General features: G+C 51.8%; 1 protein-coding gene across 6 annotated transcripts; it reads left to right on the forward strand.

Moving 5' to 3' along the window:
• Positions 1-25,610, forward strand: ADAMTSL2 (ADAMTS like 2). Of its 6 annotated transcripts, none has more exons than XM_062590882.1 (19): positions 1-99; positions 1,964-2,096; positions 3,833-3,975; positions 4,682-4,757; positions 5,168-5,270; positions 7,023-7,168; positions 7,271-7,394; positions 8,334-8,414; positions 9,480-9,655; positions 11,033-11,372; positions 11,929-12,310; positions 18,000-18,103; positions 19,710-19,836; positions 20,871-21,084; positions 22,494-22,649; positions 22,882-23,052; positions 23,211-23,387; positions 23,913-24,057; positions 24,725-25,610. In XM_062590882.1, the coding sequence occupies exons 2-19, from the start codon at positions 1,983-1,985 to the stop codon at positions 24,841-24,843; spliced, it is 2,898 nt and encodes a 965-aa protein (XP_062446866.1). In that variant the 5' UTR covers positions 1-99; positions 1,964-1,982; the 3' UTR covers positions 24,844-25,610. The 6 variants fall into 6 exon arrangements, with proteins under 6 accessions (XP_062446866.1, XP_062446864.1, XP_062446868.1 ...); XM_062590880.1 differs by having other exon boundaries at positions 1,982-2,096; XM_062590884.1 differs by having other exon boundaries at positions 1,982-2,096; positions 20,973-21,084.
• The last annotated feature ends 491 nt before the right edge of the window (positions 25,611-26,101 follow it).

A 26,101-nucleotide genomic window follows, 5' to 3' on the forward strand; every position in this document is an offset into this window, starting at 1 on the left:
TCGGCCCCGCCGCCGCCGCCGCCGCCGCACCTGGCCCCGGCGGCGTCCCCCTCCTCTAGCCCGGCCCCCTGCACCTTGCCGGCCCTCCCCAGCGCTCAGGTATGGCTGCTTTCTGCTCTCGGCCCTGCCCGGGGGGGGGGGGGTGGTGGTGGTGGTATAATTATTTTGCAGTGCGGAGGTTGGATTCCCCCCCCACTTTTTTTCCTTTTTGGCAGAAAAGGAAATAAGAGCGGTTGGCTGCCCGCTGGCCAGCCACGCCACACGCCAAAAAAAAAAAAAAAAAAAAGCCCCCGAAAGCGGTCCCGCGGGGCGCCTGGGTTCAGGCGAGGTGGCTCGGGCGGCTCCGCGGGCCGCGCCGGCTCCGCGGCCGCGGTTGTGTAACGCGGGCGGCGGCGGGGCGCGGGGCTGCGCTGCCGCGCTCGTCCTCCCCGTCCTGGCAGGTTTGCGCGCTTTTGGCGGGGCTTCCTCTTGTGCCAGCTCCTAAGTATTTGTAGGTGCCTTCTTTATTATTATTATTATTTAAGCATGAAGCTTTTCGAGCGAGTGAGCTCTGAGCGAGTTATTTTATTGGCTTTGAATCAGAAGTGTCTGGAAGTCTTAATGAAAACCAACTGTAAGGCAAAGCTCAGCCACCTGTCCCGGGGATACACAGCCAAGAGCCCTGGGCTCCAATTAATCAGTGGGTCTGGGCTCTGGAAGGGGTCTCCTGCATGCTGAACTGTTACACCACAGAGACAGCAGAGCGGAATCGGCCATCGGGAAGCCCTCGGATGAGTTTTGTTATCCAGATAGTGAGTTTTGGTGGCAGTGCCAGTAACTGCACATTCCCAGAAGTGCTACAAAAGCCCTTGCAGGAAGAGAAAGCAGGAGAATAGAAACTGTGTTCCAGCTCTCCCTGCAATCCTTCCCCTCTCCCCAGGAGCAGCCTGTGTCCCACTTCCCCCGCTTCCTAAAGATAATGTCTAGTTACTTTTCAAGGGAAATTGGGTTAGAGGAGAATATTTTTTTCTTACAGACATAGGGTACTTTGATTGCCTGGAAGCATGATTTCCTGAAACCTGCTCGTTTCTGGCTCTTGCAGTGAGGTTCACAATAAAATGGACTGTGGTTTTGAGCTGTATTTAAAAAAAACATTCTGGGTTTCTGTTTCATGAAGCAGATGGAGAAAGAGATGAAAGGCTGATGCTTGTGCTACTTTATTTCTTTTTCTAATTTTTGAGTGCTTCCCTTTGCTATAGAAACAGGCTTCTTTCCTGGAAGTCAGTGGGTATTAGTTGAACAAATGAAGCAAAAATAATGACTGCTAACTGCTTTTTCTTGTTTGTCTGTTTATGAAGCCTTTTGCTTCATTTTTCCTAGGAGCAGTTCTAAATGCATTTCTCTTTTAAAATCTAGGGATGTTTCTTGTTACCAGCTGTTGTGCAACACTCGTGGTTACTTGCTCCAGTTTAAGCCTCCTGCTTCTTCCAAAGCAGGTTGTGAACTTCAGCTTGTGTTTGTGAGATCAGGTGCAGCCCATGTGGACCCGTGTGCCTTCATGGACATCCACAGGCACACGCTGCTCCCAGCAACACCAAGAGTGAAAATGAATTAGCCTCATTCAGAGAAAATATTACTGTTAATGAGTGCTCCAATTTATAGTAGCTGAGGACCCATGGATTTGCTTTTGTTTAAACTAACCAGAACCACTGAATACTTCCAACCTTTTTATAAGCCTGCTAGGCATTTTTGCAAAGTTGTAGTTTGGAAGACAGCAACCAGAGATGGGATGTGAAGCCATACCTTGTTAACACTTCTGCTAGTTTAACACAACTTCAGGGTCAATGCAGTCACTGGTGGTTGGTGTCACTTAGTTGACTGCGGGAGCCCAAGAAGATGGGCATCATCTATGTGATCCAGGCTATAAGGTAGACCCCTTGTCTCAAAACATAGTGGGACTGGCTGGGAGTCTTGTGCAGTGCAGCTTTTGATCGCATTGCAGAATGAAGATAATTAAATGGAGGTGGAGCAGCATCTTTGTCCATGAGCAGTCCCACCTGAGAGGTACGCTAGCCATCGTCCTCTTTGTGGGCAACATCGCCTTCGTGATATCGCAGGTGAGTTCACCGCCTGGCCGGGCTAGGGGGTGGGTGAGAGGGGGAGTCTGGGCGTTTCAAGGTGGGTGCGTAGGATGCTGGGTGCATGGGGTGCTGGGTGCCAGCACTGTGCTGGTGCTGAAGGAGAGCTCCAGGCTCCGTGGCAGAGGCATGCTGAGGTCCTGGTTCTTCCTGGGGCTGCTTCCCTCCTTGGGAAGGAGGGTCATTGTTTATGATCTGGCTATAAAGTCATCCCAAATTCAATAAGTTACTTCGTTGCGTATGCCAGGGCCGGAGATGTAATCATGTTACAGTGGCTTAATGAATTACGATGCTTAAGCTGGGAGTGGTGGGATCTGTCTGCATACATCAAGCCTGCAGTGAGGGCATATGGCTTGGCTCTGCTCCTTTCAGTCTGCTGCTAGCCTAAGTTGTGTTCTCTGTGGCCAAGAGCATGCAGAGATCATTAATGAGGCTCTAAAAGGCAATGATGTGATCTTAAGTCTCAGCGATGTTTCCTTGGCTCCTGCAGTGGTTGGAGTTCCTGGTTTCTTTGCCTAAAACTTTATTCTCCCTTTCCCCGTAAACACAGTATTAATCGAAACACCTAAACAGGTTATTCTGGATGGAAAAATACATCCGTTGCCCTGCAACAAGCCATCTCTTCACAGGTGTAGACATGTGGTGGTGATGCAGCGTGATCCAGCACAGGGCAGGGAAGCCTCGATGCAGCCCATGTTGAAGAGCGTGGGTTCTTGCTTTGACCTCCAGCAGCTCCTCTCCCCTCAGGAGTACTGGGCTGACATGAACATATGTAGCTAGCAGCTTATGTGTGTTGGCCTGTATCAGCAGAGGGGAGCTGGGGGTTGAGGACCCTCCTGAAGTAGTGATGCTCCCAGAAGGAGTGTGTGGGCTCCTCTGGCCTGCTAGCATCCACAGGAACAGCAGGCTGGCCTGCTGTCCGGCTGCCGAGTGGGATGGGAGGGGGTTTTTCTCTCTCGCTTCATCCTCAGTCCCTCCTTACAGCCAGGCTCATACTCTGCCCTGGGTTTTGCAAGGCTTTGCAGTTAAGTCTTTGGCTGCATCTGGCTCCTCAGCTTCCTGAAGTCATTGTGGACCAGAGTCAGCACTGAAAGTGTTGGAGAGGTTAGGGTTTGGGGTTAGCTCAGTTTTGCCAACTGAGCTGAACAATGAACTCTCCCTTTCCCAAGGCATCCTAGAAATAGCAATTTCATTCCAATTTGTAATGAAAACATAATTGAGAAATTGCAGGATTTCTTGCAAGATGGAAATCTCAGATTAGAGCTCAAATGCAACAGGAAATGCCTTGTTAGCAACGTGAGAGATGCAATGCGGCAGAAAAGTCTGAGTGGGAGATCCTTGTCCTCTGAGCACTGTGGCTGTTGATGTAAAGGAGATGAGGGCCAGGATAAGCACCAGTTTCTCGTGCCTCTAGGCACAGAGGTTGGCAGGTCATGCATGTGGCTACCTTTGTGCTTGGACACCCTAGTAATGGGTGCTCTGGAAAACCCCCTAATAGCAAGGTTGTTTGAAGGCCCTGCCTGCTTCCACTTGGAGTAATGATCCCACTGACATGGGACACCTGCATTTTTTGGCCTGATGGGAGTTGGCATGTTGGATATTGGGTTTTTGTTTGCAGAGATCGCTATGAGCAGTCGCTCTAGCCATGCTGACTCTGCAGTGTAAATGCTGAGCGCTTCCTCTCTTCCAAACACGAATGCTGGCGTTGCAAACAGGATATCGCACAGACATCGAACAGCCTGGAAGAAGGAGCAGATGTCACTGCGTACTGGTGGGGGGAGTGGACCAAATGGACTGCGTGCACGAGGACCTGCGGGGGAGGCGTCAAATCCCAGGAGAGGCACTGTCTCCGGCAGAGGTACTGCATGCAAATCGAGCGACTCCTTGAGTACAAGGGAGTCGGGGGTAGGAGGAACCGTGCAGCAATGCTAGTGAAATCCATGGCCTTTAGTTCTCATGTGCTGGAGGTAAATTTGATCCAGAAAGGTATCCCTTAATAGATATAGCCGTGGTGAAAAGGTGTTATCTGGCAAACCCCACCATTACAGAAGGTAAGTGTGCCTTTGAATGTTCAGATGAAAGGAGGATGTGCCTGGGGATCCTCCCATAAGAGGACCAGCCACATAGCTCCTGAGCTGGCCCTGAGATTTCTCCAGTAGGGAATTAGGGTAGACAGGCAGCAGAGATGGCGTAAGCCCATCCCTAAGGCTCTTTGGGTACAGCAGTGTGGGGTTGGACTCAGGGCTGCTGATCTATGCTGCTCCCATAATGGTGTGTCTTCTCTGGACTGTCTGTGAAGTCCCCAAATCGCCTGGCAAACCTTGCCCCTGGGGCCCTCACCCCCTGTGATACTTCCTAAGATGTTATAAAAGTAGTTCATGACACAGGTAACAAAGCCAGTGAGACCTTTGCTGTTGACTCCAGTGAGATCCTGGTGTATCTCTGTGTGGCTTGTCTACATGGACACAGAGACCATGCAGAAGAAGGGAATGAGCCCTTTTATTTAAAGAAGGGAAGAGGAGAGAGTTCCTGACCCACTGTCTAACCATCATTTCTTTATTCAGAAGAAAGTCAGTGAGTGGGCTTGCTAATAAAACTTGCACTGGAACATCCAAAAGATACCAGCTCTGCAAAGTACAAGTAAGGATATCCTTTTTCTCATTGGGAATGTTCAAAGAAAAACCTGTTTAATGCAGTGGCATTTCTGGGTCCTTCCCAAGAAGGCACCTTCTATCCTGTAGTGGTCGCCTGGTCACCCTGTTGCCCCACCAAGCAGCTGGAGTTTCCCTCGTTGGCTCCCTTCACCCGAAGGGTGCTTTGGGCCCTTGGCTGGAGCTGGGGGCCGTAAAACCCAGTGGGCTGCCCTTGCCCCAGGAGGATTTCCCCTGGCTGGGGTGCTCAGGCCTTCAGCCTCACGGGGAGGAGGAGGAGGCAGTGGTGGCAGCAGCCCTGCGGCCAGGCTGTGACATGCTCGTCGCAGCTGATTGAGATGCGCCGGAAACCTTTCCTGCGTTTTGTTTTCATGAGGATATTAATGTATCCCGTTCTAGGAGTGCCCTGCAAACGGAAGGAGCTTTCGAGAGGAGCAGTGCTCATCATTTAACTCCCATGTGTATAACGGACGAACATATCAATGGAAACCTTTATATCCTGGTAACAAGACGTTCTTTGTGTGTTCCTTAACGCTTTGCCAAAATATTTTGATAGTTAAGATGCTATAGACTGCAGGAAGGCTCCTCCTCTGATGTTTTAAAGTGGTTTTCAGAGACGCAATCGACTGTCTTCAGAGTTCAAAGGAGCATTTTGCAGCTGCAGGATAGCTTAAAAGTAAAATACAACAGGGAAGTAGAGTAATGGCTGCAGCCCGTGGTCCATTTTGGTCACCGTTCCCAAGCACCAGAGAGCTAAAGGGCTGGAGGAGGAGGATGAGAGCAGGGGGAGATGGTCCTTGCTGACCAGGAGTGTCTGGCTTACCCACCCCAGTGTCCCTTGAACTGTGGCCCTTACTGGCCATCCTGCATTTTGGTGACATTTGCCTACTCCCCCATGGTTTGTGTGCGCTGTCAGATGTCACTGGGATGAAGTGAGTCAGTTCACTGGTCATCCGGGCTGAGTGGTACAAAGCTGCGCAAGTGACTTGGAGTCAGAGACTGAGATTTATTTGTTTTAGGCACCTAACTCCCGTCAAAATAGAACTTTAAAAGTTCTTGGCCAGTTTCAAGAATTTCTTGGGGCCCTTGGGATCCCAAGACCCCTCTCCTTCCGGGGAGTTAGGTTCCTAAGTGCTGATTTATTAAGATTTACAGAGGTGTTTAGATGTCTAGAGATACAGATGTGAAATAACGGAATTTTTGTGGTTTAGGTGCCTCTGTACATGCCTAATAACAGCTATGCTAAATGAAATTACATGTTGCCTCCTTTTATGTGATAAAAGCCAGTGTCTTTGCAATCTTGGTGAAACTTAGCCCACAGAATAGAGGCAGATTGGTTGATTATAACCACTTGGCCAGTTCTGTCCCTTTCCTGTGGCAAGGTGACAATTTCTTTAAACATATTCACAATTTGAGATTATTCATCAGAATAGTTACAGTGAATTGTTTTGTGTTTTAGCAGGCGTTCAAGTGGCTCCTGGGTGATTTGCAGAATAATGTTTTGAAATTGATGCTGTCTGTCTTGGGCGCGCAGGCCAGTGGGTATATAACTGCTCCCAGTGGGTATATAACCGCTCCCTGATTGGCTGAGTGTAACATTTTAGCATTGGGTTTCTGATGCAGATACGAATTTGTCATTTGCTTCCTGTCGGTATTATACAGTATGTGTTGAACGCTTGAGGTCTTGTCACTGCTGAGCTGATGGATACAGCCAACCAGTTACCTGCAGAAAGCAAAGGGCGAACGTAGTCCAACTTAGATGAATATTCATGAAAAGTGCTTCTATTTTCAGCTGCTATAATTTCTTTTGAATGTAGTTATGTATCTATTTATCACAGTATACATCTATGTTAACTTAACTTGTATATTAATACTTTATATAGAAACATGCATATATTTGTATAATGTGTGTACCTCTACTGCAAATCTCTGCACAGAATATTGGCCCTTACTGCTTCGATACGACTCACGGGCCGATGTTAGTGATGCAGCTAACGGGAGCGGCTGCTCCTGGTGGCGCTGAGGACTGCCTGGCTGTGCAGAGGCTTGCAGCAGTGGGTCGTCATGCTGTCAGAAGCGCAATCTCCCGGCCAGCTGCAGACACTGGAGATGGTAGCTTCTGAAACGCTGGCTGCTATGCAATTCTGTTGCTGCTGCTGCTGTTTAGCTTAGCAGAGATTCATTGACATTGGTAGGATGAAAGTTTATTGTGTTTGTCCTGTTTTGAATATATCTTTATATCCTTTCCCCTTAGATGACTATGTTCACATTTCTAGCAAGCCCTGTGACCTCCATTGCACCACTGTGGATGGTCAGAGACAGTTAATGGTTCAGGCTCGGGATGGAACATCCTGCAAATACACTGATTTCCGAGGGGTTTGCGTGTCTGGAAAATGTGAGGTTGTTAAACATTATAGCAAAAATATTGTTAGTAGCATTCAGAAAATTCCTATGGGTGCAATATCTGCCTGCCCCTCAATACTCTATTTACTCTTTTTCTAGCCGATTGGATGCGATGGCATTCTGTTTTCCACCCACACCTTGGATAAATGTGGAGTTTGCCAAGGAGATGGGAGCAGCTGCACTCATGTGACTGGGAGTTACCGGAAAGGAAATTCTCATCTTGGTAAGACTTTAAGGGACCTTTTGCTTTATTTGTATTGGAGAGCTGTTTTTCGGTAAACCACTTTCAGCTCTGACCAGCTGCCCTCCTTTGCTTTATTCGCACATGTTCTATCTGTGTTAAAGAATTGCTCTTAAATATTTGGGAATATAGGGAAAGCCTTCTTTAAAGAAAACCAGTAATTTTGCATGACACTTCTTGGATGTCTGAGATCTCCCATATTGCATGGTGAGACAGGGTTATGCAAGAGTCCAGTGTCGGTTTTAGTCTTATTTTTGACCGAGCAAGACTAGAAACAAATGCTCCGTAATAACAGGAAGCTGGGATATTTTGAAAACCCAGGATTTCCAAAATTAGTGTTGTGTAAGGCAACAGAACTTATTTGTCCTAAATATAGTCATCTTAGAAATAGTGTTTTAATAAATAGGTCCTCAGAGAGCGTTAGTCAGAGCAAGCTCCGGTAATTTCGATGGAGTTATGAGGACTTGTCCCATTAGTTATCTAGTGTTGAACAAAGGGGAGTAGGAGGAGAAATGAGTTGTGATCCCTCACTGGGGGTTTCTGAAAGACCAGCTCGCGCTCGTGTCTGTACGGAGCCACAGGACAGCTTCTCTAGCTAATGAAGCAGTCTTTCCACGTACCTTTTTCACGCTACTTTTTAGTATTTGGGCATGCAAGGGTTGCATCCTTCCTCCCCTCCTTCCCGGTACTTCCCTCTCTAAATTAGTATGTATAGTTTACAAACTTTTTTTCTCTATTGCTGACTAACTGCCTATTCGCAGTCTAACAGTCATCAACTTCAATCTTTCAAACTGTATCTTCTAAATATTTTTGAATCAAAGACAATTTGCTTGATACATGGCAAGTGTTGACTACTGAGAGTATTTGGTTAGATTATTTGTTACAAAGTTTTCCTTTTCATTAATCTGTAGTTTCCCATAGGCTATTCTCTGGTAACACACATTCCTGCTGGAGCAAGAGATATCCAGATAGTAGAACGGAAAAAATCTGCAGATGTTTTGGGTGTGTATAACCTCTTGGTACTTTGCTAAAATGCATGTGTATACTGGCTAATTCTTGCTCACCCCAGTATTAATGTGACTATAGTTTTGTTGCAGACATGGGCTAAATCCATAGTCAATGAAAACTGTAACCACTCTGAAGGGAAGTGCACTGGCTTACCCAATCTGAGGACCTGGGCTGTGTATTTCAACACTTTGACTGCTTTATTGCAGAAACTGTTGGTCAGTGTTATTTCTGTTTCAGAGAGTTATGACAAATAAGCTAGTGCTGGGTCATAAATGACTAAGTGAGTTCAGCTCTCTTGTGGTCTCCTCGATCTGTTGCTGCTTGGGCAATGAGCAATGGCCAAGTGCCATCAATAGCAAGGACGTGTGACTTGCAAGTTGCCCCACTGATGTGTTGGTGGCATGTGGCTGATCTGAGTGGTGGCAGTGGCAGAGCTGCCCAGGAGATGGGAAAAGCCAGGTTTTCCCCACTCACCAACAGATGCACACATTTGCTGCCATCACATTCTGATGCTGCCTCCAGAGCTCATGGCGATGTGTAGCAAGGCTTGAATAAAAGCCTATATTTAGCACAGTTCCTGGGTTAGCTATGGATGACCTACCTTGAGCCAGCACGGTGGATTAGGTGAATTTCTGCCTATGACCGTCAATTTTTTTTTTGTTATTGTTACTTTTTAAAGGTGTAATTGGCTCAGTGTTCACAAAGAGGGAACTCCTGGTGCAGGCAGTCTGACAGTCTCATTGCCTGCAGGATGCAAAACCTTTATCACTTAATGCTTGCTGTGCAAGTGCTGAAAGCGTGAGAGGTGCCATGGACTCATAAGCAACAGCAACTCCTTGTTGCCAAGAGCTTGCAATATAGAAGAAAGTGACCCATAATTTTGGGAGTCTGCCTATGTAATGAGTTGCAAATAATGCATTTGTCTCTATTATTTCTATAGTAATAAAACAAATATTTCTCCTGCAATACTAGTAACTTTATGCCCTGAATGAACAAGTGGTACTACTGCATCCTCTTACACTTGGTGGAACTTATTTCTTTCCTCTTTCTTGTTTTAAGCTGTGGCTGATGAAGCTGGTTACTACTTCTTCAATGGGAACTACAAAGTTGACAGCCCAAAGAACTTCAACATTGCCGGCACGGTGTTCAAGTACCGCAGGCCAATGGATGTCTATGAGACTGGGATAGAGTATATTGTCGCACAAGGACCAACGAATCAAGGCTTGAATATAATGGTGTGCTTTGACTTAAGGCTGGATGTGATGGGGAAGGGAACAGTTATGTTGAATCCTTCTGAATATTTTGTTCTCCCTCCTGTGTGGCTCTTAAGTGTGTTAGTTACTTGTGGGCAAATCTTGTGTACAGCAACAAGACAGCATCTGGGGAGCTAGACGGGAAGATCTGCTTGTCCTAGCCAGATGGGTGGGAAGCAGCTCTGAGCTGGCAGACAAGCTGCTGCTGCTGGCACTGCCTGAAGTCCAAGCTTGTTAATCCAGCCAAGAGGATGGTTGTGTTGGCGTGGGCTCAGTGCTGGGCTAACATGGCTGTGCGGTTTCTGGAGTAGGGAGGAAAGGTTCATATATCTGTGCAGACAAGTTCTGCTCCTCTCTATGGACATGTCGCCATCGGTAAAACCACCGTGGCAACAGCAACATGTAGAGGGACGGTTTTATTTCTCTGCCTGCATGGGGAAGGGTGTGGAAGCAGGGATTGTGTCCTGTTCCTTGCACAAACCTATTTTACTTGCCTTAGCACTGTCAGATGCGGAGCTTTAAATAATGAACGGAGGCTTAGTAGCTCCCCTTTCTGGAGAGAGAAGTTGCCTGAGGCACTGTGGGGATATTTCTCTTCTACTCCTTGGCTTTATAATCTGAGTTACCTGATAGGAAAAGTAAAAGTCAGAAACTGGGCCAGATCCTTAGTCAAGTGCACAAACTTTAACCTGCTACATAAAGAGGAGGAGGAGGAAAAAAGCTTCTGAAATGAGAAAATGAAAAATGTAATGGGCTTCTGGGCAGTTAGCCAGAGCCTACCCCTTACCATCTTCCATGCAGCTCTGGGCCCCTTTGGGAGGGGAAGGGATGGTTGCTTGGGTGCTTTTACCGTCTTTAGACCAGTAAAAGAGGCTATAGTTCCTCAGCTGCCGTTTCCCATCCTCAGCTGAGATGGAGCTGCAGAAAGTGGACGTGGGCTCCCAGTTCACTGCAATGCGGTGGAAGCAGGTTTCTGCAAGTGGCTGTCTGTAACCTCACACCTCTCATCTCAGTCCGCTTTATGAAAAGCGGAGCGATGCATCACCAGCTCTGTCCTACGCAGTTGAAGAGGGAAGTGCAGAAAGGTTATGCAAGTTTTCCAAGTGTTTATGGTCACTCACTGGCAAAGGAAGGTGTAAACCCTAGGTCTTCCAGCCCCTGGCTTGGGGCAGATGCCCAGGGCAGTGCTGCTAAATAACATTTGGCAAATTGTGCTGTTCCAGTTACAAGTAGTTGTCAATATGATGGAAAGCAGACTGGAAATGGTGAAATAGATATCAACCATCAATTCCAAGACGAATCACAAACTGCGTGCCATATGTCTACTGCATCGGCTAATAATTTCACTTGTTTCTTCAGGTCTGGAATCAAAATGGCAAGAATCCATCCATCACATTTGAATATACTCTCCTGAGGAAGCCGCACTCAAATCTGCAGCCCATCTACTATACCTTTTCCGAGTCAGATAGTGAAGAAAGCAGAGAGTTCGATGGAGACGTGCCATTGGGTTTTATCCAACACAATGCAACTTATTTTGGGAAAATCTCCAGGGAAAGGATAGACTTGGAGAACCAGGTGTTTGGAAGGCAGGACACGGAGGAAGATTTAAACTTGAGCAAAGGTCAGGAAACCAATGAGGTCTATGAAAGAACAGAAACTATTGACTGTGAGCCAAAACTGAAGGGCAAACAACCCAAAGGTAAGGAGGAGACTTGGGCCTCACTGTTCCACTTTCCAGAGCTCTTGTTGAGAATTGCTCTACTTCCTAATGTTAGTGATTCTGCTTTTTTTCCCCCTTTTTTAATTGAAAAACTTGGAAAGTTCATTAAGATACCTCCACTCATAGAGCCTCTTTGCCCTTCAGGTTCTGGTTTCTGGTGGATGGGGGGGTGGTTGTCAGTAGTGCCTTGCACAGTTTACCTTGCACCCTGCCCTTCTGCCTTGTGCCAGGGGAGGAGTGAGCTGGGGAGTGCTGGGTGTGTAAAGCTCCCTTCTGTCACTGCTGCTGCCCTGGAGTAGTCTCCAACCACATCCTTTTTATCCCTTGGCCATCTTGTCACCCCACTGCCTGGAGCGCTTTCTCAACATGGTTTCACTGGGTATGTGGGCTGAACTCCCATCAGGTTGCCCCAGGCCCCCAGCTCCTCCCCCAGCTGCCCAGCCCTGCCTCTGCTGCTCTGAGCTGCTTGTGCCTTGTGCTCCAAATGCATTTCATCTTGTGGTCATCACTGTTTCCCCTATTGGCTCCAATCTAGATTCAAACGTAACCAGGTCTACTTACCAGACAGACCATGATGACAGAGACTTTGACCCCAGGTTCACCTCCAGGGAATTTCTTTCGGAGAATGCTATCACTGACAAGCTGCTAGACAAGACCTCGGACTCGAAGGAGCTGCTTCTCAACATGACCATGAACAGTATTTTTGCCCAGGGAGACCCAGTCAACTCTGTGGGCTCGCACATTGACAGTCTCTATGTTGATTACGAGGATACCGATGGCGTTGTGACCTACACCATCAATAGCACCTACATGGAGCTGAGCAATGGCAAAGCCATCAACACGTCGGCAGAGATACCATTTTCAAACACCACTGTCACCATGACCGGCTCCCAGGGAAACAGAACCCACAAAGCAAGGTAGGAGACATGTCTTTTTTGGTCAACCCTATTTGTTGTTATTTTCAACTTAAAGACAGACCCCAGTATATGTTTCCTGTGCTTTGGAGGCCAGAAGGTAAGTAGGGGCAGGATGTCTAAAAGGTTTTCACCAGGGCTTAATTTGAAGGGAAGGATCAAAGTTGGGAGCAGAAAGTTAGGAGAGCATTTAAGCAGGAGGAAAGCTCAGAGTCTTCTTGGCACATTGTCACATTGTCCATGTGACAGCTGTCAACTTGCTTATTGCTCTCTGCGTGCTGTAGCACATTATCAGAGTGCTGGTCATAAAGAAACGTCTTTTCCTGTTAGTTTTGTTTCCTCTTACGTCCAGCATTGACTTCCCAGGCTCTTCCTCCTATTCCTCCTAGTTCTGATGCAGCAGAAGTTAGTTTTGGCCCACTTTTATCTACTTTGGTTCCCCCCCCCCCCTCACTCCCCCCACTACCATGAGCTTCCTCACTTGTGTTAGCAGGATGAGGCTTAGAGCAGCTCCTGGGAATAGCCCTGCTTACCAAACTGCTACTAGAGAGGCAGAGCAGAACAAGGGCATTTGTATAGGGCCTACAGAAATAGCCTGAGCTTGCTGCTTGAGCTGGTGAGGCAGCAGTGCCATTAATCCCTGCTTTGCTAAGGGTATTGGAAGTTCTCCATTGGCATTGACTTAAAGCAGTCAATAGTAGGATGTGCACTTCAGGATCCCTTTGGCCGGTTTTGAGTGACAGAGTTGGCAAATGCAGTAGGGAGGTAAAAGAAGGCGTAATCTATCCTTAACTGTTGAATTCATCCAGGCAAGGGAGGCCTTGGTGAAAGGGAGCTCAGGATCATCCTTGTCCATGCATCTATGTCCAGTGCCAAGGATGCTCCAGGGCAGCTCAAGTGGTGGTAGATACCAAGGTGTGGGCGAGTGAACTGAGTCCTTGGTTTCCAAGCTGTTTAATGGAAAAGACAAAGTCTCTTTCCAGGCTACACTGTGGCCCTTCAGCCACGTGTTCCCCTCCAAGATTCTTATTTAGGGTGCTGAAAATACAGATGAAAACTCTAATTATATGTCAAAGAGCCTGAAACAACCCACGTTTGGCTGGATCAGTGCAAACAGGCTGCCTTCTTCCCAGCAAACGCATGCAGAAGTCATGCTCTGAAGGGAAGCGTCCAAGTGTGGATCAGCAGACCCTGGGGACACATTGAGCCTGTTTATGGCTGTACCATATGTCAGGGTTGGAAACGGCCTCTCGGCTGCCAAAGAGCAGCCTTCCGCCCGCAGCAGCGCACTTGTGAGCGCTGGCGCGCTGGGAGATAGCTGTTGATGGGGCTGGAGACGGGACAGTTGCTGTGGAACTGCGATTTGCTGTCCTTCAGATGCAATCGCAAATTAGAGCGTTCCCAAGAGGGCTCGTACGGAAGTCAGGGCCTTGAGAGCCATCCAGATCCCAGACACAGCAGTGGGTTTGGCTCCCCGTTGCGTGTCCTCCCGGCATGTTCTGGACTGTGTCTGGGGTTGAGGCACCCAAATTTCAGCTGTGGTTCCCTTCCTGGCCCTGCCACTTTGACCTTCCGTCTCTTAGTTTTCCCAACAGTAAAACACAAGTTATGCTACTTAGCTTTAGAAGATGTAGTAAGCACTGCACAAATGCTCTCTGGTTATTGTTAGCCTTATTTTCCAGAACTTACGCTAGCTTATATTAAAGAAATTTATGCTAAAGAAAATGTCCATGCAGCCAAATATATCAACAGACTTCTTAATGATAAGAACATTAAAACATTGCCAAGGGCTTGAGTCTATCATGTTTTCCCGTGGCTTGGCTTGGAAACCTCTCCTTCAGCTGCCAAAGAAAGCATTTCATTAGCACACTCTGACAAGTGCGGATAGTGCCGCTAGCTCCGGTGTCTTGCCACGCTGCGGAGCAGGAGCCAGGAGAGTGCCAGCGGGTTTGCTTCTCGCCTGGTCGGCCGTGGGCTCCCACGTGACCTCAGCATGTTGGTCACCCACACTTCTGCTACTGCTAAATGAGACCAACGCGTTCCCACCTGCTGGGAGTACAGTGGATTTTCAATTCATTAAAATTCAGAGGAACTCTAGTGTTACAGGCTAAGGGAAGGCAGAGCCGCTTAAAACAGGCGGTCTGTGGATGTCTCTAGTGCAGTCACCTGTGGAGCTCTGAAGCTCCTTCTGTTATCCCCTGGCTCCTCTTGTATCAAGGATGTGTTGCTAAGGTTTCTACCCTTTGAAGAAAGGCTCATTAAGGAAGGATACTGAGCATTGCAATTTTCTTCCCAGCTCTTTTCAAAAACATTCCCTCTTCCTCCACTTGCTCTGGAACAAAATGTGAATTTTTCAGATCAAAATGGTGATAGCTAAAAAAAGGTTTTGTGTTTGCTCAGCTTCTATGCTGCTGATTGTGGAGCAGCAGGTGCTGGCCTGGGCTGACGGGTGCTCAGAGGTGGCAGCGGGAGGGTGAGCGGTGCCCTTGCTCCCGGGCTCTGGGCTGACTTGGCTCAGGGCTGCTGTGAGCCCTAAGGGTCCCTGAGGCCCTTTGGGAGGCTGGGGATGGCCCCAGGTGTAGGCAGGCCCCTGCTTCCCCCCTTGCCTTGGCAGGCTTATTCCCCACCTGGGCTCGAGGTGGTTGCAAGGCCAGCTAAGGTAGACATGGGGCGGCAGAGCTGGGGGAGTTGGGGTGCAGGACTAGCTTTGCACACCACGCAGGGGCTGGCGCCACTGGCTCCCACCCCGGTGGAGGTGGGATGGCTGCACCACGGGACCTGCTGCTTCCCTGGGAAGGGGGTGCCTGGGAGGGGGTGCATTGCTGGGCAAGGACCTAGTCCTGCTGGACGTGTCACCCTTGCAGGCTCAGTCTCTCTGTTAGCTCTATGGCAGCAGGGTCCTGCTCAGTAGACTTTTTTTTTTTTTTTTTTTTGCCCCTCCACTCCACCCAAATTATTTACATATTATTTCAAGCCCAATCGCATCCTAATGCGCGCAGCTGCACTTGCAGCCCCCTGGTCTGCGAGTGATGGACAAGCTCGTCTCCGCTGAAGCTAGCGTTAAAACTCCCACTGGCACCCAAAGCAGCAGAATAAAGGCTCTGATTGCAGTTTGATGCTGTTTTGGGTTTGGACTTTAACTGTGGGGGGGAGGGGGTGAGTCAGTTCAGCCACGTTTGAGCACCTTGTCTAGCTGAAGGGTGCAAGAGCACAAGGCTTAGGAGGAACAACTGTAGGGTTGGAGCTGTTTTGGGTGAAGGAGGTCTGAAGGCAGCTTTGCATCATCTGAAGGGCAGTGACAGAGTGGATGGAACCAGGCTGCTCTTGACCTGCCTGGGGAAAGCACAAGAGCCAACGGTCAGCAGAGCCAACGGAGGAAATTGCGACAGGGTGCGCGGGAAAAACTCCTTGGCTGCAAATGGGGCAGCCCCGGGGTCAGGGATCTCCGTCCCTGGAGACGTTCAAACCGTGACCATGCAAGTCCCTGAACCACCTGGTGTAATGTTGACGTTAGCCCGGTTTTGAGCAGAAGCTTGGACTTGAGACCTCCTGAAACCCCTCCCATCATCTGTCCTTTTGTAACCCTGGGAAGTTTCTCTGCTTTTTTGCTCACTTTTCTTTGTGAATGGGCACAGGAGATGGGATGGTCTTTTAGAGACTGTCACCAGACAGTCTCAGTACACATAGGACAACGTGGGTTAGAAGTGGGGCATTGAATTTTTCTTAAGCATTGACATTTTCCATGTGGATGGTGTCATCAAGGTCTAAAGCACCCTGTACTGGCAGGGCTTGTATTTGCTGTCCAGGAACAAGCTCTACAGGCGGGAGGACAAGGACAAGGGCTGTTTTGCGGTGGTGGGAGTCTGATTTGGCTAGAGCTTGTCCCTGTGACCTCCTTAAGCATAGAAGAAGCTCTTTAGTTAAGATCATACACATTAAAGGGACACTGTTGAAAGGTTTTCTATCCCCAGCTGTGATACAAAGCTTATTTGTGGGCTCAGGGGGATCAGGGAGCTGTGTGGATCCCAGAGGTCTAATTGCATCATTGCTTCCACTGGTTTCAGCCCGGTACGACCTCCTGGGAAGCGGTGGAGATAGCTACGGCTTGTGAAACTGGGAGGGGGACTCCTGGACCCTGGGCTTTGCTTTGGTGCTGCTGAGAGCAGGGTGCTGTCCAGAGGAGCTAAGCAATGCCCTCTTCTTTGGGGCAAATTAAAATATATTAAAAAAAAATGTGGATATTTACCATCATTTTAATGGGTCTTGCTGAAGACAGTTGCTTTGTGAGCCCTGTCCAGGCTGAGCAGCAACAGTTAGAGAAGCAATGATGATCATCAGGGCTGAGTTGGTATCGGTGGATGATGTGGGACCCCTATCAAAGCTGTTTCAGCAAGATAAAGCACTATATATAGTAAGCCAAGGTTGTTATTTTTGCACAAAAATAGCCACATTCACTTCAGTTCCATTTCAAACGCAGGAAATGACCATTTGCCAAAACGACAGAGGCAAAATCATCCGGGAAAGCGCGATGGTTGTTTTTAATCCTTCAGGAGATCGTTGCTGACAGTGGAAGGCGGGTGGGTCTGAGAGGGAAACTAGCGGTTTCTCAACAGTGTCCTTTTAAAGACCTATTCAGTAGACTGGACCTGACCTTTTTTCGTATGACCACATAAATAAGGCAATTTCAGAGCTTCTGCTGCCTAGAAATCATACAAGCTGCCTATCTTGCCAGGCCAGAGACAACTGGATGTCAGGATACGACCTTAGGCACTATTTGAATCAGTATAGCCATTTCAGGGGGTTGAACGAAGGTACGAGACCAGAGCTGAAGCGTTTTGTAGTAAAGGTGCAGTATCCCTGGTGCATTATAACGTTGCCACACGTACCTAGGCGCTGGACTGGGTGAAGCTGTTACCCTTGCTTTTACGAATGCTTGTTCCTATGTTCAGGATGAATCCGTTACCCCTTTCCCAACGGCATTACGTGTGCGAGCGCAGTGTTTCGTAAGGGATGCAAAAATTCTGTAGCAAAGCCAAAAGAGCCTAGCGAGAGCGGCAAAAGCTACCCAGAGCAACAGGTAGGCGAACGGCATGCCTCTGTGTTTAAAAGCAAAGCGCGCTTGGCGAAGCAGGCTGGCCCCTCCTGCGCCCGGCGTAGGCGTTAGCAAAGAGCGAGCCGGCGAGGTCCGAGCAGCTGGAGAGGTTGGAGGGAGTCTGGGCTCTGCCGTCCCCGGGACGGCTCGGACCTGGCCTCCCAGGGGAGGAGATACTGCACCTTTAGGCGCTGTACGCCGAGGGCCAGGTGTATTTGAGCAGAAAAATGCAAACTTTGTTAAATTCTGAACTGTTTCTATTTGTGGGTATTTTTATCCCATTCTCTCTATTTCTAGACAGTGGAAGCTCTGCCTCTAACCGGGCTGGGGATTCTACTTGGGGCTCAGGACAGGTATGTTGTTAAACAAACCGAAACAATAAACAAACAAACAAACAAACAAACAAACCCCAAATCAGAAAAACCGAACCCCACCGACAAACAAAGCAAATGTTCCCTCCCCAAACCCAAACCCAACCACCAAACTGCAACCTGATCGCAGCCATGTGTGTGTCTGACGGGACGTGTCGCGGCTCTCCTGATAAATGCTTTTTTTTTGTGTTTTTTTTTTTTGTTTGTTTGTTTTTTTGCTTGTCGCTAGAAACAGATTGAAGTTGTTAAGAAAGGGCCAAGGCGTGAGTGCTGCTGACATGTACAGGTGGAAGCTTTCCTCCCACGAACCCTGCAGCTCTACGTGTACTACAGGTAGCAAACTCGGCGCAGCCGCCTGGCGCGTGAGTCGCCTTCCTGCCCGCTGGCGATGGGAAGGAGCCGAGGACGGGGCGGCGTTCCCGCGGGGCCCCGCGCTCGCTCCCCGGCGCCCTCGCCGTGGCTAGCTCTGCCCCTCTCCTTTATTTACGAGCCCGGCGGGGACACGCTCGGGCGCCGGGGGGTCCGAAAACCTGCGCTGGGCTGGAGCGCGCTGGCTCTGCGAACCTGAGCGGCCCTGGCGGGGAGCTGGTTGAAATCTCTGCAGCCACATGGGCGTTTTTTTTCCTCTCCTCCCCTTTTTAAATGTTCTGTTTTTCGGAAGCTCTGCTGCTTTCCGACAGTGTGAAGTTTTGAAGACTGTTCAGCTCTGGCAGGAAACCAAGTAGCATTTGATATTTTTAATGTATTTTATGTATTTTTTTTTTATGTTAAACATATTATATAGATTTATTTTTATATATGTATATATCTTATATATGTAAAATTTTATTTTTATTTTGTTTCTCCCACTCTTTCACCTACCCCAGAGTCTGCTCTCATCCACAGCAGTGCAAATCTGGCAGGGCAGCGTAGACGACGGGGTACCAAACCTGGCCTCTGTTCTTTGGCATAATCCCCCCCCCTCCTTTTTTTTTTTCTGCCCCCAAAAGGTTTTGAACCACCTGATCTCTGTCCTCCTTCACTGCCTGTTTGTGAGGGAGGAGGCAGATCGATGGCACTTTCTGGCTCCTGAAAAATCCATGAGCCGTGATGAAACGGGCACTGAGGCAGATACTTTTTAGAAGAACAAATGCACAGGTTTTAGCGCTTGAGCGTGTTGGAGCTCTTGCTGGTGTCCTGCAGGCGCTTTGCAAGCTGTCCCCATCCCTGGGATCCTCTAACCCATGTGCCTGAGGACAGTTTTCAGTCCTTCCATCCCCTCTGAACAAAGTTTCCCGAATGGGATGGGCTGCTGCGCCCCAGCTTGCAGCTAGCAGGCTGATACTTCACTTAAATTTCTCCAGGCTCGTTACCCTTTCTTAATGACAAATTGCAGAGAAGCAATACAATGTCAAGAGCTGTAGGTTTTTTTCTTTTTCTTTCTTTCTTTCTTTCTTTCTTTTTTTTTTTTTTTTTTTTTTTAAAGCTTCATGCAAACCATATGTTTCTGAGAGCTGAAATTCTTGCAGCCAGAGCAGCCTCCTGGTCGCCAGCCAGGTCCCAGAATGGACTTCACAAAATTTGCTCTGCAGGGGGGGAAAGGTCTCGGTACAGCGATGCTGGGGGCAGGAGGGAGGTCCCGTACGAGAGCAGCTCCTGGACGGAGCGTGCCCTGGGTGCATCTCGGGTTGCTGGGCTGAGGGAACGGCCAGGCAGACGCGTTGCCCCAAGCCTTTCTGTTGCAGTCGTGCTATTTGCCTGCTGTCGTGAGCCCTGCTGGTGGCCCAGGACCCGCCGCCTTGGTCCTCCCTTGTCAAGTCAGGCCTGCTGCCTTCCGTTGGAAGGAAGCTTTGGAAAATGCAGAGCTAATAAAAAGAAAAAAAGGAAAAAATAAACGACTTTTGGGGATGTCAGAATCGCCAAGCGTCCTCTGTTGTGCGTGTATCCTCTCTGACACTAGGAGTGATGTCCACCTATGCGATGTGTGTGCGCTACGACGGGATCGAAGTGGACGATACGTACTGCGATGCCATGACCCGTCCCGAGCCGGTCCATGAGTTCTGTGCGGGGAGAGAGTGCCAGCCAAGGTACACGGCGCCCCGGCGCTCGCAGGCCCCCCCGTTTCGCCGGCTGGAGAAGTACCGGGAGGGTTGGCCTGGATTTATTAGCGGGGGAAGCAGGGATGGGGAAAACGCCCGGAGCCCGGACGTTCCTGCTCCGTGATGTGCCCTCGGAGCAGCCGGGCTTTCTTCTCGGTTCTCTCGAGTGCTTCATTTGAGCTGCTGGGTTAAAATCTTCCCTTAAGTCATGGCTTGGTTGCACGTGGGGCTCCTTAGCTGTGCGGAGGCGTGTGCGGGCTGGGCGCTGCGGCGGGCGCTCGGCTTGCGGACGGTGGGAAGGGGTCAGGCCGCCTGCTTCCACGTCCTGACCATCGCGGAGCTCCGCTCGGGGCGGCCGGCGGGTCGGAGCAGCGGGCGAGACCGGTGCGGTCGGGAGCCCGCGCTGGCGCCCTGGGGAAGGTTTTCCTCCTGGTGCAGGTTTGTATCTGAAAAGCGTGATTTGATGCCCTGACCCCAGACGCGGCGTTCCCATCGGGAGACCGCTGGATTTCCCTCCAGGTCTGGTGCTTGCGACTCGGGTGCGTCGCTGGCCGCTGGGACGTGCCCGATTCAAGGCTCGTGACAGCGGTTGCGGGCAGGACGGGCCAGCATCTGTCCAAGGGGAAAGGAGCGGGATGTTCCCGGGTGTCAGCGTGCTAACGGGGCACGGGGAGAGGTACAGCCGCGTGATCCGTGCCCTGAAACACTTTGCGCCGTGCGTAAGCGAAGCGGAGACTCGAGTGATGTCGGGGATGTGGTTTAGCCCTGCAGGCTCGCAGGATTGCTCACCGCACTAGCTCGTGGGTTTTTTTTTTTTCCCCTTCTTGGCAGCCTGATTTTAGCATCCGCCGCCCGCGTGGGCTCAGTGCCTGGTCCTGCCCCAGACGGGGAATCGTCCGCGAGCTCTGCAGCCTGGCGGCACGTGGCTCCCGCCGCGGCCCCCTGCCCGCGGGGGCGTTGACGGAGGGGCTGCGGGGTGCCGCGGATGTCGCTGCAGCGACCGCCTCTCTTGCTTTTCGCAGGTGGGAGACGAGCAGCTGGAGCGAGTGTTCCCGCACCTGCGGGGAAGGGTACCAGTTTCGGATTGTCCGATGCTGGAAGATGATCTCTCCTGGTTTTGACAGCTCGGTCTACAGCGATCTCTGCGAATCCGCCGATATTACCAGGCCCGACGAGCGTAAAGTCTGCAAGAATCCCGCCTGCGGGCCCCAGTGGGAAATGTCGGAGTGGTCGGAGGTACATGCCCGGCGCTGCGCGGCCCGGGGGCAGCGCCGGGGGCGAGCTCGTGCGTGCGGTTTGCCTGGTCCCGGTTGCATTCGAAACTCCCTTTTGGATTGGAAACTTGCAAGGCACCAGCCCCGCTCGTCGCACGTGGCCCGACGTGAGCCGTCCCTCCGACGGCGCTTCGCCCCCGGCTCCGCGCAGGCTCCCCAAAGGCTTCTCGCTCGTGCTTTAACTGTCGCCTTTTCCCCCGCGAGCCGGCGCTCGGCTGCTGCGCTTCCCGCTGTGCTGCTGGTGGAAAGGCTGGTGCATTCCCTGATTGTTTTTTTTTTTCTTCTTTTTAGGATGTTTTGACTTTCCCAGTTCGGTAGAGAAAAGCTCCCTGGGCACGTGCTAGCGCGCTATTTTGACTGGCGTAGCAAACCGGGGCGGCTTATGTTATCAAATTGCATATAGCGCTCCAGCATGTGTCAGGGGCAGATTGCTTGAGACAGTCCCGGAGCAGGTCTGTCTTAGCCAGCGGCAAAGCTAATCTAATTTGGATCACATCTGAAGCCGAGTGCCAAGTTGGCTTGGGAGAGACGCGTTAAAAAAAAAAGAGCACGTTTCAGAGGTCTGAGGATTAACATATCAGCGCGGTGCGTCTGAGCGCTGTGCTGTTGACGCTTTTCCCCGCTTTACGTTAAGCGCGGAGCAAGCGTGTGTGCGCGAGACTGCAGTAACTCAGACTCCGCTCTAAATAATGTCACTGGGCTGCCGAGAGCCAAATTTATCCACGGTGCATATATATATATGTATATATATATAAAAAAAATCTCGGTGGTGTGGTTTGGAGAAAGCATTCTCGACGCCGTGGAAAGCAGCTAGCCGTTTCCGCGCAGGAAGCGGGAGGAATTTCACCCCGGCTCTGAACGGCGGCTAAAGCCTGGGGGCTCGGGCCGGGCGTCGTGGGCGCAGCTTGTACGGGGTCCGGTCGCCTGGAGGAGGAGCGGGGCTCCGGGCCGATCCGTGGGGTGACGGGAGCCGGCTGTAGCCCGGCTCTGAGCCGGCGCTCCGGCTGGGCTCGTCCTGGCAGAGAGCTTTGCTCAGCGCCGGGGCAGGATTTAGCCCCTCTTGTACCTTTGAACTTGTCTGTCGAAGCTGTTTGGGGCTGTTTGGGGTTTGGAGGGAGAGGGGGGTGGTTTGCTACGGGTTGTTTTACAGACGGTCATAAATACGTTTTCATTGTGCGTTTTTAGAGAGTTTCCTGTTAAAAGCTTTTTTTTAAGAAAAGAAAAAAAGCAGCATCACACCTTAAACCAGATGATCTGGCGGCTGCCTGGGCCGCGGGCGCCTTCCCCGTGTCCGTCTGTCCGCGGGGCAGGGGAGGGGAGCGGCCCGCGCCGCCGCCTCACCCCGGCCCATCCGTGTCCCTGCCCCGCCAGTGCTCAGCCCGCTGCGGAGAGAGGAGCGTGGTGACCCGGGACATCCGCTGCTCCGAGGACGAGAAGCTGTGCGACGCCAGCACCCGGCCGCTGGCCGAGAAGAACTGCACGGGGCCGCCCTGCGACCGGCAGTGGACCGTCTCGGACTGGGGACCGGTGAGAGCCGTGTTGCGCCGGGCCGCGGGAGCCAAGCTGGCCGCGCGCTCTCGTGGGTTTTCTTTCCCGCTTCGCGGGTCCTGCCCGGCGGGGAGGTGACGCCTCCGGGCTGGGGCTCTTGGCTGGCGCCGCTCCCCGGCGGCCGCGTCGGCGAGGTGGTGGCGCGGGAGCACCGTAAACCTCGGCCATGCCGAGGAGCCGCGTCAGCCCCCTCTCCGCCTCGGCCTTGCAGTGCAGCGGCGGCTGCGGGCAGGGCAGGATGATCCGGCACGTGTACTGCAAGACCAGCGACGGGCGCGTGGTGCCGGAGTCGCAGTGCAGCCTGGAGAGCAAGCCGCTGGCCATCCACCCCTGCGGCGACAAGAGCTGCCCCGCCGCCTGGCTGGCGCAGGACTGGGAGCGGGTGAGCAGGACGCGGCGGGACGCGGCGCCCCTCGCCCTCCCCCCCTATCGCCGGCTTTTCTTTTTTTTTTTTTTTTTTTTTTTTTTTTCCCCTCTTTTCCCGGCGCGGGACCTGAGCCCCCGCGCTCAGGGGCTGCCCGCGCCGCTGTGCCCATGCAGTGCAACACCACGTGCGGCCGGGGCGTGAAGAGGAGGATCGTGCTGTGCCTGGAGATCATCAACGGCAAAATCAAGACGCGCGGCGCCGCCGACTGCGACGCCGGCAAGAAGCCCGTGGAGGAGACCACCTGCTTCGAGCGGCCGTGCTTCAAGTGGTACACGACGCCCTGGTCCGAGGTGGGCGGCAGCCGGCGCGGTGGGACGCGGAGGGTGCTGGGCGCTCGTGTCTCCGAGCAGCCGCTGGCGGGGACGTGGCCGCGGTCCGGCTTTGCAGCTCCGGAGCGCCGCGGGCTTCGAAAGCGGCCGAAGGGCCTCGGCTGCCGCGAAAGATCCCGTAACGCGGCTCTCCCCGGCGCTCCGGGCCGCTCGGCTTGTTTGGTCTTTGCAAGGCTCCTCGCAGCAGGAGAAACCCTGCCGTAAATCGAGCGCGACGAGGCGCCCGCGGGGCAGCGCGTGGCCCCAACGGCGGGGCGAGTGCTCCTGCAGCCCCGCGCGTGGGGCCGTGCCCGGGCATCGCTGCTCCGAGGTCGCTGCAGGCATCCGGCGCTGCTGGCAGCAAGCATGGAGCAAAAAGCCGGCAGCGCGGGGACGGGGCGGGGGGGAGGAAAGAGTCGCTGAAGCCTCCGGCGAGCTCGGTGTTGCAGCCGGTCCTCGCGGAGCGCCGGCGGGCGCTGCCCTCAGCCCGCTCCCTCTGCTCCCCAGTGCACCAAAACCTGCGGCATCGGCGTGCGCATGCGGGACGTGAAGTGCTACCAGGGCAAGGACATCGTCCGGGGCTGCGACCCGCTGGTGAAGCCCGTCGGCAAGCAGACCTGCGACCTGCAGCCCTGCCCCACGGAGCCGCCAGGTGAGCAGCCCCCGGCGGGGCGGACGGCTCCCCCCTGCCCCGCGCCGGCCCTCTCCGCAGGCGGCCGTGGGGCAGGCTGCGAGAGCGGCAGGCTCTGGCCCGGGGGTAAGAGCGAGCAGTGGGGAGCGGCTCGGGCGGCAGCGGGCTCCTGCGCGGGACGCAGCTCGCGCCGAGGAAGCGTCTTGTGTGCTGTTATTTTAGTGATCTTGGTCTCCAGGCGTCCTGCGGGATCTGTAACTGTCTCATCATCTGGCTAGTCTGCTGGCTCAAAGCCCCCCTGATCTTTAGCAAAGTTGGGCATCCTCGGGGGGTTTTGCAGGGGGCAGGGGAAATCCTTAAATCCTATGGTTTTTAAGCAAACTGTCGCTTGAAATGCGGTTGCGTGGGGAGGTGTTCCCGCGCCGCCTGTGCCTGCGGGCGTCCCGCAGCAGCGGCCCCGCAGCCGGGACGCGGCCGTGGTCCCCCGCGCGCCCCGGGGACATCACCGCGGCGGCGGGCAGCCTCGCCACGGCCAAGGGCAAAGCAAGAAACCATGCGAGGCAAAAAAGGAAAAAAAAAATCCCCAAAGACAGGGAAAAGCAGTCAGCAAGGAAGGGAAGAAGTGCGTTAAAAAGCTTGCAAACTTTTTTTTTCTTTTCCCCCATATCTTTTGCTTTCTCTTCCCTAGACGACAGCTGCCAGGACCAGGCAGGAACCAACTGCGCCCTGGCCATCAAGGTGAACCTGTGCAGCCACTGGTACTACAGCAAAGCCTGCTGCCGCTCCTGCCGCGCGCCCCACTCCTAGGGCCGCCCGCGGCCGCCGCCCTGCACTAAGGATTGCCTGCTCTTCCCTTTTCTCTCTGTTTTTTTTTTTTCTTTCCCCACCATTGCAAAACTCTCCTTGTCCCCCTCCCTCTTCCGCGCTCCCCGCAGCGCGAAGCGGCGCCGGCGTTGGCGCCCGCCTCCGAGGCTGCCGCCGCAGCGCCGCTGCCCGTCGCTAGCCCCCGGGTATCGGAGCTGTACAGAGCATCGTGTATATTTGATTCGTCCCGGTCGCGGGCAGCCGCCGGTCTTGCGAGGTCTTACCCGCCGGCTGCTTTCACCTGCGCAAGTTCTCAGGCCGATGACACCGAGGCGGCAGCCCTGCGAAACCAAAGCACCGGTTCCTTTTCCTGTGCCAAGGAGTCTAGTACCCGTTTTTCTAATTTATCCCCGAGACCTTGCGTTTAAGCTGCGTTTAATGTGGTGGGAAGCCGATCTTCACTTGCTAAATGAACTCAAGCCCAAGCCCCCCCCCCCTTTTTTTTGTAATATGTAGGTGTATACTTTTTCAGAGAATTTTATCTTATAATCGAATGTTAGGTCCATAGTGCTTACAGAAAAATACCCCATAATGCTGACATATTGTATATAATAATATGGAAACATAACTGCACTTTATATCACAAAAAAGACGTGCTCTTTTTTAATATATTTGTTTACAGACTGAACTTTATCCGTATAATCATTGATTTGTACTCATATGTATATTTTAATAAAGTTGTCATATTTATGGTGGTAGAAGAGGCTTTCTGTGCTCGCAGGGTGGCCGCAGCTGCCCACTTACTGAGGCTCTCCGGCTGCATCGCTCCTCGGAGGCAGGGAAAGCCCTGCGCTAGGCGTAGCTTTGGCCGAGGACGCCGTGTGTTTTGGGATGCAAATACAAAAAGGTCAGCCTCGACACCCACATCATTGTAGCTTATTTTATTCCTTTTTTTTTGCTATTTTTTTTGCTTTTTTCGTTTTTTTTTCTCAGTGATTCCAGAAGTCCTGTACAATAGTTATTACCACGGGGCGGGTAGAGAAACAGTCAGTCGTTTGCTTAGTTTCCAAGCTACACTGGAAGGGAGGGATTGGGGGGGGGGAGAAGAAGAAGAAGGAAAAAAGAAGGAAGGCAGGACGGAAAGATAAGTACGTTCACGAGAAATGTGGAGTCTAAGTGCATTTAAACAAACCCGAGTAAGAATTGTACAAAGTAGAGCAGATTTCACCCGAGGCTAAACGCCGCCCGGGAAGGAGCCGAC

The sequence above is a fragment of the Rhea pennata genome, chromosome 18 (assembly GCF_028389875.1).
Source record: "Rhea pennata isolate bPtePen1 chromosome 18, bPtePen1.pri, whole genome shotgun sequence".
NCBI classification, from domain to species: domain Eukaryota; kingdom Metazoa; phylum Chordata; class Aves; order Rheiformes; family Rheidae; genus Rhea; species Rhea pennata.

Excerpts from the sequence above, each read along its gene's own strand:
- ADAMTSL2 (XM_062590882.1), top strand. The coding sequence starts at position 1,983 with ATGAAGATAATTAAATGGAGGTGGAGCAGCATCTTTGTCCATGAGCAG. Across the intron at positions 11,373-11,928 it reads GAAGGGCAAACAACCCAAAG|ATTCAAACGTAACCAGGTCT; the intron begins GTAAGGAGGAGA and ends GCTCCAATCTAG. Across the intron at positions 18,104-19,709 it reads CAGCTCTACGTGTACTACAG|GAGTGATGTCCACCTATGCG; the intron begins GTAGCAAACTCG and ends CTCTGACACTAG.